Source organism: Eubalaena glacialis, chromosome 15, assembly GCF_028564815.1.
Source record: "Eubalaena glacialis isolate mEubGla1 chromosome 15, mEubGla1.1.hap2.+ XY, whole genome shotgun sequence".
NCBI lineage: Eukaryota > Metazoa > Chordata > Mammalia > Artiodactyla > Balaenidae > Eubalaena > Eubalaena glacialis.
Genome location: NC_083730.1, coordinates 75,137,192 through 75,157,523, shown reverse-complemented (window position 1 = coordinate 75,157,523; position 20,332 = coordinate 75,137,192). Strand labels below are relative to the sequence as shown.

At 43.9% G+C, this 20,332-nt stretch overlaps 1 protein-coding gene across 1 annotated transcript in view; it reads right to left on the bottom strand.

The window, feature by feature from the left end:
• Positions 1 to 20,332, bottom strand: part of ACACB (acetyl-CoA carboxylase beta) — a 136,485-nt gene that overhangs the window by 9,267 nt on the left and 106,886 nt on the right. The window contains exons 33-45 of the mRNA XM_061169893.1: positions 20,139 to 20,180; positions 18,204 to 18,419; positions 16,600 to 16,755; positions 15,524 to 15,727; positions 14,036 to 14,191; positions 9,230 to 9,352; positions 8,643 to 8,912; positions 7,622 to 7,719; positions 6,450 to 6,570; positions 4,659 to 4,769; positions 3,649 to 3,792; positions 2,239 to 2,359; positions 295 to 391 (exon numbers count right to left, since the gene is read on the bottom strand). Coding sequence (XP_061025876.1) covers positions 295 to 391; positions 2,239 to 2,359; positions 3,649 to 3,792; positions 4,659 to 4,769; positions 6,450 to 6,570; positions 7,622 to 7,719; positions 8,643 to 8,912; positions 9,230 to 9,352; positions 14,036 to 14,191; positions 15,524 to 15,727; positions 16,600 to 16,755; positions 18,204 to 18,419; positions 20,139 to 20,180 — 1,859 coding nt within the window. The remainder of the gene's footprint in view (positions 1 to 294; positions 392 to 2,238; positions 2,360 to 3,648; positions 3,793 to 4,658; positions 4,770 to 6,449; positions 6,571 to 7,621; positions 7,720 to 8,642; positions 8,913 to 9,229; positions 9,353 to 14,035; positions 14,192 to 15,523; positions 15,728 to 16,599; positions 16,756 to 18,203; positions 18,420 to 20,138; positions 20,181 to 20,332) is intronic.

Genomic DNA, 20,332 nt, shown 5'->3' with positions numbered 1-20,332 from the left:
CTAGGGAGCCCTGCCCCAGGGGCAGACACGAGGGGCAAGGGTGCTGGACCCCAGCAAGAGGTTGGCTGAGATGCCTTCTAAAGCCACAGACAAATCCAGGCTTTATGAAGAAGTTCATCATCCAGAAAACCATCCCCCCTGCCCCCCACTGCTTTTCCTTTCAGAAAATCCTGGGGCCAGGAAGAAAGTGTCCCTAGGGGCCACCTAGGAGGAAAGAATCCCTGGCTTTGTACCTGGGAGTCCCAATACCTGGGGAGGCCAGGTGTGTGCTGCCTGCCCCATCCTCAGAGTTACCTTGCTCGTCCTGTCACCACGGTCTGGGCCCAGGGCACCATGATTTCCTTGAAACTGCCCTGGTCGAAGAATCCACTCTGCCAGGATCCCTTCAGGGCTGTGGGCAGAAGGGCAGAAGCCCAGGCCAGGGGCTGGGTTGATAAGGGCCCCCCAGCGTCCGCCTGGAGGGGCAGACTGCTCTCCTGTCTCCCTAAGGACAGCCTGACCTTGACAGCCCAAATACCTTTTTTCCTGGAAAACTACACAGATACCGACCCTTCCCCCGCCCCCCAACACACAAAACCAGGGCTGCAAAAAATACAGCAAGTCAGGAATTCAGTCCATATAGAACATCCAACTATATACATCAACTCCTGTCAAGGCCAAACACAAGGAGACCCTAATCACAATCTCTGCCTTTTCTTCCCAAGAGGCAGAGAGCTGATGGATGTCTTCCGAAGGTAGGATTTCAAGAAGGGACCACCTGCCCCAAAAAACTCATCCCTAACCTGGTGGCTGCAGCTTCAAAACCATTTAACTGGGAAGAAAGTGTTCAATTTTAGAGACAGAGAGAGAGAGAGAGAGAGAGAGAATGAATATGATGATGTCAATTGCAGCCATGCCTGGAGAGGACGTGGTGCCAGGAATCTACACCACGGTGTAAATGACAGCAGTTTGGACACGAGGTGCCAGGTAGGATGAGAGATCTCAAGTTGCAGGAGTGGGAGGTTGGGCTTCTGGGAACAAAGCAGCCCAACCTCAGTGTCTGCCTGGGGGCTGGCCCGACTAGCTGGAGAAAACTGTCAGTAATATATCAGGCGTTTTTTTTTTTGTTTTTTTTTGTTTTTTTTTAATCTATTCATGGCCGTGTTGGGTCTTCGTTTCTGTGCGAGAGCTTTCTCTAGTTGCAGCAAGCGGGGGCCACTCTTCATCGCGGTGTGCGGGCCTCTCACTGTCGTGGCCTCTCTTGTTGCGGAGCACAGGCTCCAGACACACAGGCTCAGCAATTGTGGCTCACGGGCCCAGCCGCTCCGCAGCATGTGGGATCTTCCCAGACCAGGGCTTGAACCCGCGTCCCCTGCATTGGCAGGCAGATTCTCAACCACTGCGCCACCAGGGAAGCCCCTCAGGCGTTTTTTAAATCAAGATAAAGCCAGTGCTCGCAGGCGAGAAAGCCCAAGAGAAATGGCAGAGGGAGAAGTAGGGCATGGGGCTTCTTTTGCTGGCAGGGCCTGGCACGCTCCTGGCAGCACGTCCCCTGCCCCACACAGCTGGATGGGGAGGCCAAGTTCTAAAGGGGACAGCGTGTGAAATTCTAGACTCGGGATTGTGGTAACGGGGCGGCTCAGCTTTCCTGTTCTGGTTGCTCCGAATGTAATCAAATACTTCCAGGAGGCCTACCTGTCCCTTTCAGAGAGAGAGAGAGAGAGAATTGTGTGTGTGAAAGCATGTGGGTGCACACGGGTGTGTTTGAACATGTGTGTGCACATCTATCCATGTGAATCTGCAAACGTGGGTACAGAAGAGGCTAAGTTGCTCGTCCTGAGTAAACTCATGGAGAGTTACCTTATTAGGTTTAGCCAAATAGAAAAAGAAAGAAAGAGAGAGAGAGGGAGAGAGAGAAGCATTCTTCTCTTTGAAACCCTGATGTTACAGCACCAGAGTTTCCACCTATGTAACCGCATTTGGGGAAATTTGGGGAGGGAGGCCATGACCTCTGCTACCCTTCACCTCCATCCATCAGCTCCAGAAACCGGAGGCTGTTTCCACCTCTTCTTGGTCAATAGCTCAGGAAAAGCTTAGAGAAAAATCTCCATTCCTCCACCCCCTTTGCATTCGATCTCAGGTGTATCCCTCTGGGACATCTGACCAAGTAACAGTGCTTCTACCGACACGTTCCTTTATCCCAGGCGCAGAAAAGAAACCCCAAGACCCAGGTCTCAGGCAACGCCTTTTAGGACTTACTTGGGTGAGGCCTTCCTGCAAGCAACCACCGGGGGTCATAGGGTGAGCGGGATGGTTGGAATTCAATCTCTCTGTCAATGGGGTCAGTGGGTGTGATGATTGGGACTGGGCTGCGATTATCCTAGAAAAGAAAGCCAGGTCTCCAGCTCAGTCCTCTGTGCTTGTCAATAACGTCTGCAGTCTGCTCTTTGCCCTCCCCTCCTCCTCTGGTGGTGATGCCTGGTCACGTGACAGAAGCCCAACCCCAAATAGCTCATCGTCACATCTATGAGTAGCATTTGGTGAGGGCCTAGTAAGCGCCGGACTCTACACATCATGTCACTTAACCATCATGATAACACCCTGGGGTGGGTGCTATTGTTATTCCCATTTCACAGATGAGGAAACCGAGGCTCAGAAAGATTAAGAGATGGTCCTGAGGTCTCATTACTACTGAGGAGGAAGCCAAGAATCAAATCGAGCCTGACTGCAAAGCTTGAGGATTCTCTGTTGTCCAATGTTACCTCTTTTGATGAGAGGAAATGCCACCTTTTTGTTGTTGTTGTTAGAGAACAGCCTTTTATTCTGTTTGTTCAGGCACCAACCATCCACTATTCCCTTAGAGAATTTACAATGACACGGAAATAGTACAGAGGTGATTTTTTTGGTAAATTAAGTATAAACTATTTCCCTGGGTATAAAGAGGATATTTAGCAATTAACTTTCTGAGCTGTGGGATTAATAAACAAAGATTTAAAAATAAATATTAAAGTTGCTGATGTTTGACATTAAAATTCAAAGCACCTTGTGTGTAAAATTCTAGCTGTATTATCTCAGGGTAATTAGTTTGCTAGTAATTGTCATACAGGATGGCATGTGCATTTTAGAGGCTTGTTTCCACTCACTTACTGGCCATATTACCTTGGACAAGGTACTGCATTTCTTTAAATCTCAATTTCCTTATCTGTAAAGTGGTAATAATAATAGCAGCTCTCCAATAGGGCTGTTGTGAGGATTTAACAACATTATGAAGATAAAGGGCTTCACATAATGACTTTAGTAAGTGCTCAGTAAATATTAGTGATGACTCTTAAATCTTGGCCTTGGTGTAGGAGTTGTAAGAACTCTATTTTGTTTTTAAACATTTCATTAAATACATCATTCCACATTTAACACATGTCCATCCACATTGAAACTGCCACCTCTTTCTAAAGGATTGACAGAGAGCATCCTTACAATGGCATTAAAAAAAAAAAAGAAAGCAAAGAACAGCAAGTACAGGGCTTGGTATCAGAGAGGGAAGGAGGGAGGAGTAAAGAAAAATTAAACCCAGCCACATCTTCAGTGCTCCCTGTTCCCCACACCACCTGGCAAATGAACTTGACAACAGAGTCTTCCAGGCTCTAAGCTGCATGGGGGGGGATACTGCACCTTTGGCATATAGGACAGCCACTCCAGGATGGTACAAACACCCTCGAAGTCATCCGGCACGGTGACATGGGAGACGCCATTGTAATGCATGATCTGCACGCCGCCCAGCTGGTTGTTGGACGTGTAAACCTCTCTGCCCAGGACCTGCTTTGACATGGCAGGGTTAGCAAGGTTCTGCCCGGCCCGGGGCCCTTCCACCTGTTCGGAAGTCATCTCCCTCAGTGGTCCTCAACTCTGGCTGCATGTTAGAATCATCTGGGAGCTTTCAAAAGTCCCGATGCCCTGGCTGTACCCAGACTGATTACATCAGAATCTTTGGTATTTTCTTTTTTAACTTCCAGAAAATTCCAATATGTAGCCCAATTTGAGAACCAGTGATCCAGCTGATTACTATAGTCAACTCCAAAGCAAAACCCTACCTAACATTTCTGATGCAGCAGGTCTGCAGTGTGGCCTGAGAATTTGCATTTTTATGTGATCCCAGGTGATGCTGCCGGTTCAGGGGCCGGACTTTGAGACCCTCAGTGGGATTTTAGCAGATATTATGTTATGGAGGCTTTACAGCAACGTGGAAAGCATTTTAATACAGTGAAAAAAGTTGAATGAAACTGCACTCACTAGGAGTCTAACCATGTTAAGATACAAGACTAGAGGAAAATACACCAAAATTATAGTAGGAGCAAAATTACTTTTGGGGGGGTCTTTTTCCAATTTTCTGCAATGTGTAATGCCATTTTAATAATTTTTAAAATTTCAATAATATTTAAAAATTTAAATTACAGTAATACAGAGTTAGTTCCACCAGAAGAGCCTAATATATATACATATTTTTTTGGGCTCATAAGAGGCCCATATAACTGTAAAATGGAAAAACAGCTCTGACATCAGTAGGGATGAAACTGGTTTCATGTTGAGAAAAATCCCCCATCGGGGACACTGGGAAAGTTAAAATGACCCCTCCCCCGCCCCGCCCCTACATGTCCACTCCCCAGTGGCCCCTTCAAGGTCACCTTGTTGAGAGCCATTGCCCCTGTCAGGATGATGTGGGAATTCTCCACCTGGATCACTCGCTGGCCCAGCCTCACCAGATAGGCCCCGATCCCAAGGGCTCGGCAGGTCACCTGTGGAGACAGGATCCCTCCTGCATTCCCCAGGGCCACGTGCCCCACCTACCACAGTGGGGACAGCCCAGGGACCCGCTGGGCACCAACGGAAGCTAAGCTTGGCCACTGGCAACCTGATTGGAGGCCAAACAGCGTGACACAAGCCTTCCTTCAGGGTGCCTGACCTCGGCCTCCTAACCAGAAAGAATGGGGTTAGCAAAGAAGAGTGTTGTAAAGACAGCAGAAGTGGAATGTTCTGGTTCTTGCTTCAAGAGGCATGTCTGTGGCTCTTCTGAGCTTGGTCACTCCTGAGCCATTGCAGCCGTTCACACAACCAAAGGAGGCCTAGGAGGGCGTGTGAAACTGGAAAAATCTGAGCGAGGTCTGTACCGAGTTAACAGTATTGTGTCAGCGTCAATGTCCCAGTTCTGATCACGTCCGATGGTTATACTGTCTTGGGGGAAGCTGGGTGATGGGTACATAGGACCTGCCTATGCTATCTCGTATCTGGTGTGTCCTAAACTATTTCAAAATAAAAAGACATACAGGCAGATCTCGTTTTATTGCACTTCATGGATATTGCTTTTTTTTTTTTTTATAACAAACTTAAGGTTTCTGGCAACCCTGCGTGTCAGATGATGGTTAGCATCTTCTAGCAATAAAGGATTTTTTAATTAAGGTGTGTACATTTTAAAAAGACATTAATGCTATTGCACACTTAATAGACTACAGTATAGTGTAAACATAATTTTTACATGGACTGAGAAAGCAAAAAATCCGTGTGACGTTTATTGCGATATCCACTTTATTGCAACATTTGCTTTATGTTAGAGGTCTGGAACCAAACCTGCAACATCTCTGAGGTGTGCCTGTCTGTATATATATAAATAAAAGATACATATATATTTATATATTTTTGGAATATATAAAAATATACATACCTTTTTATATCCTTCAAAATAAAAATATTTTGGAATATGTAAATATATGCATAAATCTTTTTATTTTGAAGTATATATGAAACATATTTAAATGACATCTAGAAAACAAGCCTAAGGAAGACACTCATGGCCAACATCTTCCACCTTGGAAACTGAAGATACAACACTGAATGTAAAAATCATATCTTGAGTGACAGTTTACCATTGAAAAGTACTATTACTACGACTCTACCAGAAACAGAAAATATTTTTGAAAAGGCCAAACTGGGGAGTGGGAAGAGAGTCATTTAGTACTAGTTAAAATCGGACAGAAGTTCTTCTAAATACTCAGTACCTTTTAAATAAGAGGTGATTGGCCCCTGATTCAAACCAACCAACTGTAACAAGATATTTTTGAGATAACTATTCAAACTGAACCCAAACTGTGTTCTGATGATATTAAAGAACTGCCATTGATACTGTTGGGTGTAACAGTACTGTGGTTATGTTTTTAAAAAATGAGGGGGGGAGCATTAATCTAGTAAAGATCCACATTGGGGTACTTAACAGATGGAAAGATATAAGTGGAGTTTGCTTTAAAATATTCCAGAACAGGGGGGCAGAGGGACTGGGGACATAGGAATGGTTACACATTGATAATTGTTGGAGCTGGTGATGAGTACATAGGGCTCATTAGCAATTCTCTTTACTTTCTTGACTATTTTAAAGTTTCTATAATAAAAAGTTGAGACGGAAAAGAAAATAGGAGGGGACTCACCAAGCTGATGGTGACAATCTCATCATAATCCAGGGAGGTCTCCCCAGCAATCATGCCTGAGCCTCTCAGATTCTCTACGCCCAGGCCATCCTCCTTCCCAATGATATCCGTGATGACATACCTTCAAGAACCAAATGCGGGTTAAACACTGAGCTCTAGCCCAGAAAAATCCAAGGCTGATGCGTTTCCCAAGGACCCGAGGAAGGAAGGCTAAGCAAGGTGAAGGACTGGAAAGTGATAAAGCAGCCAGAGGTGAGATGAAGGCAGGGGTCTAGGCCCCTGATGATTGGCCCTAAAGTTTCTAGAAGGGCAAGTACAGCATCAATAATCATCATCCCTCCAACCAAAGATAAAGTTTGCCTATTCAGAGGCTGTCCTAATGAAATGTCACCCCACCCTGCATTCCTCCAGAAGCAACCTAGAATAGCCTTTGGTCTACAGAGACATGGGGGTATACAAGGAGAAGCCACTTGGTTCATCATCAATCAATCAATCAATCAAGATTCCATGGCCACATAAGTACACTGTACAGCCTAACCCATTAGGGATTCACAAGGCATTTCAGTGCATTAAATGTTCTGAGAAGGCCTGCAATAAAGATGCTTGTTGGATCTCATTTAACCCAGTGTTTCCCAAACTTACTTGACTATGGAAAATTTTCACTCCCTCCCATCCTCCCAAATCACCAACTAACGTTCCAGGAAACTCAGCCTGGGAAATTCTGATTTAAATCAGAATCTGATATAAAAAACCCACAACCTTCCCTGGAAAAGACAGTCGGTATTGCCCTTGACGTTCTCATGGAGCAGGCCCTCCCCGCATCTTCCCAGCTCACCAAATCACCGCTGAGTCAGTTTGGCTCATTTGGTCACAAAATGTGAACCTGCAGCTCTGGGGACACTGTGGGAATCCAACCTAATTCTCCTTGCACGATGTGTTATTTTTGTGAAGGGCGTGCCTCATTTTGGGATGACAAGGATGGGCTCACCCTAAAGGATGCCCCAGGTGTCTGAGCTATCAGTGCCCCCAGTGGAGCTCGGGGGTCCCATTGTACAAACACTACCACCTGCTTGATATGCTGTCACAAGCCCAGAGGCGAAGAGGCAGATTCCCTGGGAGTAGCTGAAATTAACCACAGGCAAAATGAAGGAGCTGCCTGGTAAGTTATTTACCTGGATTCTCCTTCTTCCTCGATGTGTTTACAATGGACGGAGTTCAGGGAGCTGACTGTGGTGTAGTCTTGGGGAGTCAGGTACAGGTATTTAATTCCCTTAAAAATACATACTTCAGTAAGGTTATGAGTCCAGTTTCGTGCACTCAACAGCCACTATTTTGTTTTGTTTTAATGTCAACACTGTGTTGGGGGGGGGGCGCGTGGGGGTGTTAATAACACCATGTTAATAACACAGTCACCTGTCTGATGTTAATACCATGTTAATAACAGCAATAAACTGAAGGTCTGCTCTGTGCTTTCCACTCGTCCTTACAACACAACCTCACTTTCTTCCTGGGCTCTCTGATTTAATGTTTTTTAATCATCTTTTCATTCTCTTTCCCCTACGGAGCTTTTTTTTCCTTAATGCCAACCCCCCCAATAAAATTTTATTATAGATATATTGTTTATGTAATGTGTGTATGTATGTATACATATATATGTACATGTATGCTTTTTACATGAAAAGAATAATTTTTGCCCCCTTAGGGGGGGCAATACCACCCCCTTGAGAACTCATGCTCTGGTTGCAAAGAATGACTCTGTCCCCTGCATTTTCACATTACAAGATGTATGCTTTTCTCTATTCATTTTGCCTTTTATGGTAGCTGGTGTCTCTAGGTCTCCTGGGTGATTTTTAAGAACTTCCTGAGGCCAGGGATTATGTTATCATTCACATTTGCATCCTTGGTGTGCACTGCGTTCAAGAGATGCTCAGTATGTATTAACTCTATGTTTACATAAAAAATAACTTTTTTTCCATTATTGTCCCCCTAAGGATCCTATTTACACCTTTTTTCCTAATCGTCACCCCCTCCCATGAAATTTTAATGCCTGTTTATGTACTTTATGGATATCTATGCTGTCTACACAAAGAGCAAGAAGATTTTTTTCCGCCCCCTTGGAGGTGCTGTCACCCCCACAGAAAATACAACAGGAGCTTAGTGCAGTCACACTGCCACCCCAGCTTTATCACGTACCTTGTGGGGGTCTTCCTGGTCCACCCAAGCCACCTGGAACATGTGTTTGATCTCCTCCGCAAGGCCGATACGGGCCCCACTGTTGGCAGCGAGGTAGATTTTGGGGATGCCCTCTGCCCGGGCCATCTCGGATGCCCGCAGGTACAGAAGGTCTTCTCCAAGGCCAAAGGATCCTATCCGGAAGGTGATGTCATTGCTGATGAGGATAACGTCACGCCCTTCTGGGTACTCAAGGGTCTTAAACCTCATTTTGAAGGCCACCATGCCCACCTGGCGAGGACATGAATGCACAAGAAAACGGGCTTGTTTCTTCAGGAGGAATTTATTTATTTATTTTTGGCCGCACTGCACAGCATGCAGGACCTTAGTACCCCGACCAGGGATTGAACCCACGCCCCCTGCAGTGGAAGTGCAGGGTCTTAACCACTGGACCGCCAGGGAAGTCCCCCAGGAGGAAATTTTTTTAAAGGGTGATTCCGGCCAGGGGCTGGGCTCTGTGAGTTTTTTTTTTTAATTTTATTGAAGTATAGTTGATTTACAATGTTGTGTTCATTTCTTCTGTACAGCAAAGCGACTCAGTTCTTTACCTCATTTCCTCCAGGAAGTCGGTTCATCTCCACCAGCTGACCCTGCGGGTCCAGCACTAGTTCGGTGTATGTCAGGATGTCTTTGGGGTACTTGTCCGGGGAGCCCCACATTTTAAAAAGAGCCTACAGAGAGGACAGGAAAGAGAAAAACCTGAAGTCATCAGTAAGGAAGTACATTTTCTACTGCTTTCTCTCTTTTTCAATCATGAACTATTTAAAGCATACATGCAGAAAAATAAATACCCAAGCACCTATCTCATGGCTTTGTCAAATCATAATTTTTCCATAGTAGCTTAAGATTTTTTTTAAAGAAATAAGAAAAATGCAGTTAAAGTCCCTGGTGTACCCCTCCCCATCCCATTCTCATCCCTCCTCCCCCCTGCTCCCCTCAGGTAACTATTATCCTGAATTACTGTCCATCAGTCCTCTGTATGCTTTTACATTTTTATTTCATCATATGTGCAGACATTTAAAACATAGCATTATTTTGCATGACTTATATTTTAAGTAATGGTATTGCACTGGACACGTCCTTCCACAACTTATTTTTCCAACTCTCCAATATATTTGAGAGATTTATCCATATTGATAAATTTAGCTCTGGTTTATTCATTTTCCCTGCTGTTCAGTTTTCCATGATATGAATATATCACAATTTATTTATTCATAACCCTTTTTAGGAACATTTAGTTTTCCAATTCTACACCAACAATGCTGTAATCAACATTTTTATGGTCTTTTTTTTTTTTAATAAACACGGATGAGTGTTTCAATGGGTGTATACCTAGGAATGAAATTGCTGGGTCATAGGGTATGTGAAAATTCAGATTTACTGGATATTATCAGATTGTTTTACAGTTCTAGTAAGAAGGTGTGAGAGCTCCTTTGCTCCATATACTTGGCCACACTTGGCTTGGTCAAATATTTTAATGTTTACCCATCTGCTGGGTGTGAAACCGTACTGTGATTTTTTTTTTTTTGTACTGTGATATTGATCGGTACTTCACTGATTATCAGTGAGGTGAGCACCTTAGAATATATTGATTGATCTTGTAAGTTTCTCCTTTTTTTTGTCAATGTCCTAAGTATAACTCTTGCCCATATTTTTTATAGTTTTGCTTGTTTTTTTTTTCCAATTGATTTATAAATGCTCTGTAGATAATATTGCTCTAATCCCTTGCTGGAAACAGATATTTAAACATATTCTCCCAATCTGGGGTTTGTCTTTTCTCTTTTACATAAATAACTTTTAAATTTTAACATAGTCAGATTTATGGAGTTTTCCTATGCTTATGCTTTCAACTCACTCCAAGTGGTTTTAATCGTCTTGAAATTTATTTTTGTACACCAGATGAGGTAGAAATCGAAAATTGTTTTTCCCAATTAGATAAGAAATTTCTTTGTACCCTTTAGTGAAATTTATTCCCTTGATTCAGAATCCCACCTCTGCATTCAATCAAGGTTCTGTTGTAAGTGGGTCTGACTCTAGACTCTATTCTGTTCCATTGGCCTATTTGTTTAGCTCTGTTAGAATAATATTACACATTGTAGTACGTACTGCTGCTTGAAAGTAAATAATGACTTATTTTAAAGGATGGCTAAGACAAGTCCGCCTGATTTTGTTCTTTTTCAAAAGTGTTTTTGCTATTCATGAACTTTTGCTATCCCTATGAATTTTTCAGTTGCACCAAAACTCCAGAATTATACTGAATGTATTAATTTGGGGGGAACTATTATCTTTATAATATTGAAGCTTCCCATCATACATAAGCATGATATACCTCTCTATTTAGGCTTAAAGTATTTCTGTAAAGTTTCAAAATTTCCTCCATAAAGGTCTTCTATGTTTTTTGTTTGATTTATCCCTAAACTTGGAGCTGATCTTAATATTGTAAATGGCATTTTTTCCGATTAGATTTTACAATAATTGCTGGTCTATGAGAGTACAATTAATTTTTGTATATTGCTCTTGTATCTAGCAATCTTGCTGTATTATCTAATTGGTTCCATAAATTCTCTTGGATTTCTTGTATAGGCATTTATATAATTTATGAAAAACATAACTTTGCTTCCTTCTTTCTAGTCTTTATACCGTTTATTTCCTTTTCTCATCTTTCTGCATTGGCCAAGAACTCTAGTAAAAAAAGTTGAATAGAAGGGGTGTTAATGGATATTTCTATCTGTACCTATCTTTGAAGCAAATACTTCTAACATTTCACCATTAGGTGCTATTAATTTTAGGTGGATGTCTTTTATCAAAATAAACAAATTCGGGGCTTCCCTGGTGGCACAGTGGTTAAGAATCCCCCTGCTAATGCAGGGAACACGGGTTCGAGCCCTGGTCCGGGAAGATCCCACATGCCGCGGAGCAACTAAGCCTTGTGTCATAACTACTGAGGGTGTGCTCTAGAGCCCATGAGCCACAACTACTGAGCCCGCGTGCCACAACTACTGAAGCCCGTGTGCCTACAGCCCATGCTCCGGAACAAGAGAAGCCACCGCAAGGAGACGCCTGTGCACCACAACGAAGAGTAGCCCCTGCTCGCCGCAACTAGAGAAAGCCCGCACGCAGCAACGAAGACCCAATGCAGCCAGAAATAAATTAAAAAAAAAAATTCCCTTCTAGTCCTAGTTTATTAAAAGCTTTTATTATAAATAGATACTATCTTTTCAAACACATTTTTTGCACCTATTGAGAAATTTAAGTTCTTTCTTAATCTATTAACATGGTAAACTATAGACTTCCTAATACCATACAAGCTGTCACAAGATAAATACTACTTAGTCTAAATTTTTAAAAAAAAATCATTACTGGATTTCATTTGCTAATATTTTAATTATGATTTTTGTGTCCATGTTCATAAATGAGATAATAAATTTCCTTTCTCCTAATGTTCTTATATTGGATTAATATTAAAGTAATAATAACCTGATAAAATGAGTTAAGAAGCATTCCCTTTGTTTTTTCTATTCTCTAAACAGTTTGTATACAAAGGGAATTATCTGTCCCTTGAAGGTTTGACAACAATTGTTGTAAAACTGTCTAGGACCAATTTTAGTAGATGGGTGTTTTTGACCTAGGAATTCAATTTCATTAATGCTTTTTTTTCAAATTATTTATTTATTTATTTATGGCTGCTTTGGGTCTTCATTGCGCGTGGGCTTTCTCTAGTTGCAGCGAGCGGGGGCTACTCTTTGTTGCTGTGCACAGGCTTCTCATTGTTGTCACTTCTCTCATTGCAGAGCATGGGCTCTAGGCACGCGGGCTTCAGTAGTTGTGGCTTGCGGGCTCTGGAGCGCAGGCTCAGTAGTTGTGACGCACGGGCTTAGTTGCTCCACGGCATGTGGGATCTTCCTGGACCAGGACTCGAACCCGTGCCCCCTGCATTGGCAGGTGGATTCTTAACCACTGTGCCGCCAGGGAAGTCCCTGTCTGGGCCCAATTTTAGTAGATGGATGTTTTTGAACTATTAATTCAATTTCATTAATGCTTATAATCTATATTTTCTATTTCTTCTTGAGTCAGTTTCGATAAGATATATTTTTCTTAGAAATTTTCATCTGTTTTCAAATTTATGGGTTGTCCACCATACTCTGTTTCTTTATCTAAAAGAAAGTGGATGGATTTATTGCTGATTTGTCTGTTTCTTATTCTTATGGCCTGTGACTTCTGAGGCAAAAGGATACAGACAATGACATTCTTAATTATAAAAGTTTCCATTTATTAAGCATCCACTGAATACTTTATATATATTTCTTACCACAACCTGGGGAAGTAGGTAATATTATTAGCCTCATTTTACAGAGGAGGAAAGTGAGGCCCAGAGAGGTGAAGGAACTTGCCCAGGGACACACAGGAAGCAAAGGACAGATTTGGAACTCAGGCCCAGGCCTTACTGACCCTAAACGGCAGCTTTTCCTACTATCCTGCATCTCCTATGCCTAAAGTACACCGCGGACAGTTGAAGTCCACGACCTCAGTTTCATGAACGTCATTCACAAGGCAATGGAGAAGATGTACACAGGCACCCACATCACCAATGCCAGTGTGCTCAGTCTCCTTGAAGGGCCCTTCTACGTAAAAAAAATAAAGGCATAGAAAGCATACTTGAAGGAAATACACTAAAATGTTATTGCAGTCCTCAATGGTAGACAAGTGATTACCTATGAGTGAAATTTTATTTGCTTATTCCTATTTTTCTGTATCCAGTGTATATTTAATAATCATAAAAACATAAAACATTATTTTTTTTAAGTAGACCAAAAAGTCCTCAAAGGCAGTGACCCTATCCTCTTCCTCATGGTCTATCTACCCTTAGAATGGTTCCTGGCATGTAGCCAGCACTTAATATAAGCATTAAAAAGACCAGAAGGAAATGGTAAGCAATTTGTCTTTAGTACGTGGAACAAGGCGTCACTTTTTCCTTCTTTCCACTCTCCTTTACTTTCCAAAGTTTCTATATTATATTCCTTTTTATCACTGGGATGAAATTAGGTTTGTTTTAGAAAAATATACTATGAAGTCATTCTCAATATTAGTTTCTTTTCCTTCACGAATACTGTGTTCTTTAGAGTGGGGTCTTCAGAAGAGTAACTAAGGGGAATTCCCTGGTGGCCCAGTGGTTGAGACTTGGTGCTTTCACTGCCGTAGGCCCAGGTTCAATCCCTGGTCAGGGAACTAAGATCCCACAAGCTGCACAGTATGGCCAAAAAAAAAAAAAGAGTAACTAAGGATGGGGGTTGTGGATGCCAGTGGAGTCTCTAAGGGGACCCTGGGCAGTGCTGAGTCTCAGCCTCAGGACTTGCCTGCCTGAACATTTCCGGGAAGTCATACACATAGGTGGTACCCAGGGACTGGGCCTGGAATCGCTTAGCCTGAAGCAGATCCTTGGTGACGTAGGGAGTATTGATCAGCATCCCGTGCTGGGGCCCTTGTTTGTTGCCGAAGGAGTGAAACATGATCTGGACCAGAAAGAAAGAAAAACAGAGAGTGAGGAGGGCAAGTCTCAGAGAACCACACTCCTGCCCAATTTATTTCTTCCCAGTCCTCAGTGAAAATGCAATGAGGGAATACTACTCAGCCAGCACAAAGAATGAAATAATGCCATTTGCAGCAACATGGATGGACCCAGAGATTATCATGCTAAGCAAAGAAAGTCAGAAAGAGAAAGACAAGTACCATATGATATCACTTATATGTGGAATCTAACATATGACACAAAGGAACTTTTATGAAACAGAAACAGACCCACAGACATAGAGAATAGACTGGTGGTGTGTGGGAGAGGGTTGGACTGGGAGTTTGGGGTTAGCAGATGCAAACTATTATATATAGAATGGATAAACAACAAGGTCCTAGTGTATAGCACGGGGAACTATATTCAGTATTCTGTGATAAACCATAATGAAATAGAATATTAAAAAAATAATGTGTATATATATATGTATAACTGAATCACTCTGCTGTATAGCAGAAATTAACACAACATTGTAAATCAACTATATTTCAATAAAAAATGCAATGAGGAGAAGCACAGCATGTATCACATAACAAAGTGAGTGCCCGGGAGAATAATCTTCTCTTCTCTGCCACTGTGGGAAACAGATGTGGAGACACAGCTCCAAAACTGTAATTATCATACTACTAACACACACACACACACACACACACACTGAAAACAAAGCAGAGTGTATGTAAAAATCGGTGAAACCCAAATAAGGTCTGCATTTGAGTTAATAGACTGGACCAGTGTTAACTTCCTGTCTTGACAAGGTCTCTGGTTAAAAAAGATGCTATCATTGGGGAAAGTTGGGTGAAGAGTACATGAGTATTCTCTGTACTAAATTTTCTCCTCTGTGCTATTTTTGCAACTTTTTGAGAGTCTTTAAGTGTTTCAAAATAAAACGATTATATATATACATGTAATCTACTACATGTATATATAGTAGTCAATAGGAAACTTGATTCATTTTACAAAAGTCTATTCCAAAACACAGTTGGGGAAAATACCATTTCCCTAACTGAACTAACTTGGGAACTGTATTATAATCAGCCGTAATACTCCACATCTTATCCCAAACATGGTTCTAGACTGGATTAAACTTTGGATTCATTCTCCTTCCGAGAGGAATGAACAACTGGGATTCAGAAGCTAACACGTTTATCATAAAACTCAGAGGAGCAGCCCCAATCTGACACAGCAAAGCTTCCAAGTGCCATTTTAATCTACGTCTTGCTCTCCGGACAGCCTGCCTCCACTTTGACTTGACTTCTGTGACCCAGCCCGGCCTTACATTTCCAGATCTGGGGTCGGTCACTTCTTTGTAGAGGCTGATGTCCAGGTAATAGCCTGACTCATTGGTGATGAACAGGCGGATGGGAACGGCACAGTCGGTGGTGGTCTGGCGGATGTTGATCTTGACCTCAGCCTGGAGCACGCGGAGTTTCCACAACCGGCTGCCGTAGCGCATCACCATGGACCGCACTGACTCCTCAATCTGCCACAAACCACAGCAATTCAATTTCAGGATCCATTCCGTGCACACTCATAATAGTTCTAGCTCTGATTATAACAGAAAGATGAGATATACTGAATGCAAAATGCACTGCACGTATATAGCAGAGCAATACGTAGCACGTATCCATTAACGATAAGCTGATAATAATCAAAGGTATCCTGCTAAGCATTTAAGCTCATTATCTCACTCTGTCCCCATAATTACTCAGAGAGGCTGGCATTTTTGTCCCCCACTGACAGATGAGGAAACTGAGGCTGGTAAGAGCTAGCGCCCCTATGTTACCCTGTCTTTCTCTCCATCATGCATCCCAAGCCTATGCATTTTCTCGTCTAGGAACCATGTGAACTGGTGGAGTTGGGCAATCAGCATGGGCCTCTGCACCCCACACATGCCAAGCTGATGGACTAGAACGTCTTTCATCCAGAATCACCACCACAAACTCTGCCTGCTCGTGAAGAACCAGCCAATGGAGAATGGCTGAGCCACAGACCTCAGGTTCTCACCTCCCTTCCCCCACCCACATGCAGCCCCCAACAGAGCCTGGAACTAGGGAGAGGACAAAATTTTGTTTTGCAAAAGACATTTTGGGCATCTGTGTCTTCCGAAACGTGAAGTGTGCCCACGGAGGGGGAACATCCTTAGGGACGGTCCTAAGGGTGGTGGCTGAGAAATGGCTCTAGAATTAATCGATGGAAGGCTTGTTCTCCACCTGCAGCAAGTGAGGCTCAGACATGCACATATGCATCCTGGAACTCAGGTCTCGAGCACCAGGAGACAACACCCTGAAGCAGGAAGGTCCCAGTGAAGGTGAACCTAGAGCCTGGTGAGAGCCCCACCCCCAGAGGTGAGACCTTAAAGGGGTCCATGATGACGGTGGGCACGAAGTTGAGGAAGATGTGGTTGCAGTCGGTGCGCACGCTGGTGTTGTTGAACGCCACCTCCAGCTCGTCCATGGCCTCCAGGAGCAGCCGCTCGCCTTCGTTCTGCAGGTACTCGAAGGAGGCTTCCTGTCGAAGTGGGGGAGGGGCAGCCGCTAGGCCAGGGGTGCAGGGCCCAGAGAGTCGAAGGGAAAGGAGAACATCCCCCTCCTCCAAAAGGCATGCCAGGTCAGACAGCAGAGCCCTGCCTCCAGAGGTAAAGGGATGTCCAAGGCTGTCTCGTGTATTCAGCACCTCTTTTATTTTCTGTATTCTGATGCTTTGACAGCTGGGCCTTGCTGACCCTGGAGGGACTGCCCCTCCCAGGGTTAGCCGATTCCTAGAGCCTGTAAACAACTCACCCACGAGCATGCTTTTCAGGCAAACCAACCAATCCAGACCCCACACCCCAACTACCTCCTTGTCAGGCTCTCACCCTCCAGGCCACTATCCACTGGCCCTAATCACCCCAGGGCCAGGTATCAGACAAGTAGAGACGGTCCCTATGCTCACAGCCTGCTGAAATTACTCAAGCTAGCCAATCCCAAGCCTGCTCACCCTGCCTCACCCATTCCTTCCTGCGGAATCCACAAGAAAGGCTCCTGTCCATGTATCCCCCCTCCCTCTGCCTCCTGAGCAGCCCTGGTGCTTCCCCATGTGGCCCCCATGGCTCAGCATGTCCCCTCCTCTTGGAATCTGTGATAACAAATAAACCATCTTTTCGATCACAACTGTCTCCTGATCTGTTGGCCTTACCATACCTGGATAATCATAAAAGTTATTAAAATATCTAGGTGACAGAGGCAGCAAAATACTGAGATTAGCTTAACATCCATCACTAGGGGATTTGTTAAAAAACATTACACACACAAGATGTACATCCATGCAAGGGAATTGCATGAAGGAAATCATCTTCATTAACATGGAAAGAGGTCTACAGTAAAAAAAAAAAAAAAAAAAAAAAAAAAAGTCTTTAAATGATTTGTCCAGCCTGAGCTCCTATCTGTAACATTACACCTACAACCCAATCCCAATACATATATGGAATTAGGCCTAGAAAGGGTCACCAACAGGGCTGACCCCTGAGTGGCAGGATTCTGGTCCTTTTCCTTGATTTTTAAAAATATTTTCAGTATTTTTTGCAATCTTCACAATATAATCATGAATTACTTTTCTAAAGGCAAGAAACAATGGGACATGATCACTCACACAACGAGCAAGTACAAAAAAAATCCCCTTAACAAACCAGGATCTTTCTTTTCTATCCTCCCACTTCTCTCCTCATGCAGAGAGATCTCCGTGACAGAAGAAAGAATCCACATGCCAGCCCATGAAAACAGACCACTTCATTATCCACCTCCCACTCTGTCCCCAGACTGGAGTGTCAGTCACAAGGGCAGGGCTGTGTGTGCCCTGTGCACCCTGACATCCCCAGAGGGCAGCCCAGGGCCTGACCCAGAGCGGGAACTCAATGAAGGCAAGGCCAGCACGTGAGTGACAAGTTCAGGGGGAGAAAGAAACACCCCGTGATATCCTACCTTGGTGATCAGGTCCGAATGCCTGATGATGGCGCGGATGAAGAACCTGTGGTCTGTGACCTCTGTGCCCTCTTTCACTTTGGCAGCGCCCAGGTACAGATGCATCTTGTGGTTGGCGCAGGGCATGGCAGTTATGTCAAAGTTACGCAACCGGCTGAGCTCCAGCTGGAAGGCCAGGGCCGGCTCCAAGTGACGGTAAATGCGATCTTCTGCAAACTGTGGGCCGACCAGAGAGAGAAAACAGATGGACACACAGACACAGGTGGAGTTGGACACTGGGGCTGCGTGCCTGCTTGATCCACGCCCTGTCCTGCAGATCCCTGGTGTTTGCGGGTTTAGCACTCAGGAATGAAGCATTCATGATGTCCTCTAATTGTGAGCTCAAGAGATTTGGGATTTTGCGATGGTCCAGAGGAGAGCCACGAGCATGGAATCTTGTGCTGGCAAAAGCCTCTTGGCCCCAGGGGAGCCTAGCTAGTACCCAGCACCTGCTGGCACCACCAGGTTGTTCTCTATATGCCACCACACAGAGTATTTCTCAAGAAGTCACTAAGCCCTAGTTTCCTTGTGGAAATTGGTCCCCAGAAGGAAGCGACTGATGGTGCTGGAGACTGAAGAGAAAATGAAGAAGCTAAAGAAAGGATGTGTCTTAACTAGGAAAGTAAGGCTTTGGATAAATTAAAATACTGTTTAGTGGAGACTGGATCTGTGCTGGGAACAAGCCCACCTGTTCTAGAATAAGGATGAGCAAACTTCTTCTTAAAAGGCCAGAGGACTGATGGAGTATACGGTCGGTCCCAACCACAGTCCACCTTCCGAATCCACGGGTCCCGCATCCGCGGACACAACCAACTGCGGAGATTCCATCCATGGTTGGGTGAATCCACGAATGTGGAATCCGTGAACATGGAGGGCCAACTGTACTTGATTCAGCCGCTGGAGCGAGAAAGCCACAGGAGACAGTAAGTGATTAACGGGTGCAGCCTCTGTCCCAATCAAACTTTGGTTATAAAAACAGGGGGCTGGCCTGCAAGCCATAGTTTGCCAACCACTGTTCTGGAAGAACATAAGAAAAAGAGGTTGGCCAAATGTCCATCAACAGATGAATGGATAAAGAAGGTGTGGCACATATATACAATGGAATATTACTCAGCCATAAAAAGGAACGAAATTGAGTTATCTGTAGTGAGGTGGATGGACCTAGAGTCTGTCATACAGAGTGAAGTAAGTCAGAAAGAGAAAAACAAATACCATATGCTAACGCATATATATGCAATCTAAAAAAACGGTACTGATGAACATAGTGGCAGGCCAGGAATAAAGACGCAGACATAGAGAATGGACTTGAGGACACGGTGGGGGAAGAGTAAGCTGGGACGAAGTGAGAGAGTAGCACTGACATATATACATTACCAAATGTAAAACAGATAGCTAGTGGGAAGCTGCTGCATAGCATAGGGAGATCAGCTCGATGCTTTGTGACCACCTAAAGGGGTGGGATAGGGAGGGTGGGAGGGAGCCTCAAGAGGGAGGGCATATGGGGATATATGTATACATATAACTGATTCACTTTGTTGTACAGCAGAAACTAACACAACATTGTAAACAATTATACTCCAATAAAGACATTTAAAAAAAAGAAAGGAAAAAGAGGTTGGGAGAACCGTCTTACAGAGCTACACCGGTAAGTACAAAAAGTACCCAGGTGAGACAGAAACCTGAAGTGAAGGCTGAAAGGGCGGGAAACGTGAGGTCTGAGCTCCACACAGCAACACAGGGCTCTCACTGGAAATACCAGCCCAGAGGAAGGCTGGAATCTACACAAAAGTTGCATGTTCTAGAATATGGGGATACCACAAGGACTAAGGACTATATTCTTGCTGAATATCAAATATCCCAGGGAAGCGAGAACCAGTTCATTGCTCTTCACCATACCTCGTCTCTTGCTCTGAATGTGAAAAACTTGGGAAATTCTTTCTGCAAAAAGAAATCCATATGAAAGACAAATCAAGCAAGACTCATTTAAATATTTATAGACCTGTTTTGTGATTTTTAACCCTAACCCAGTCCACTTCTAGAATGAATCATTTGGAAAGCCATCTCTTCTCTAGGGACTGATTTTTTCCACC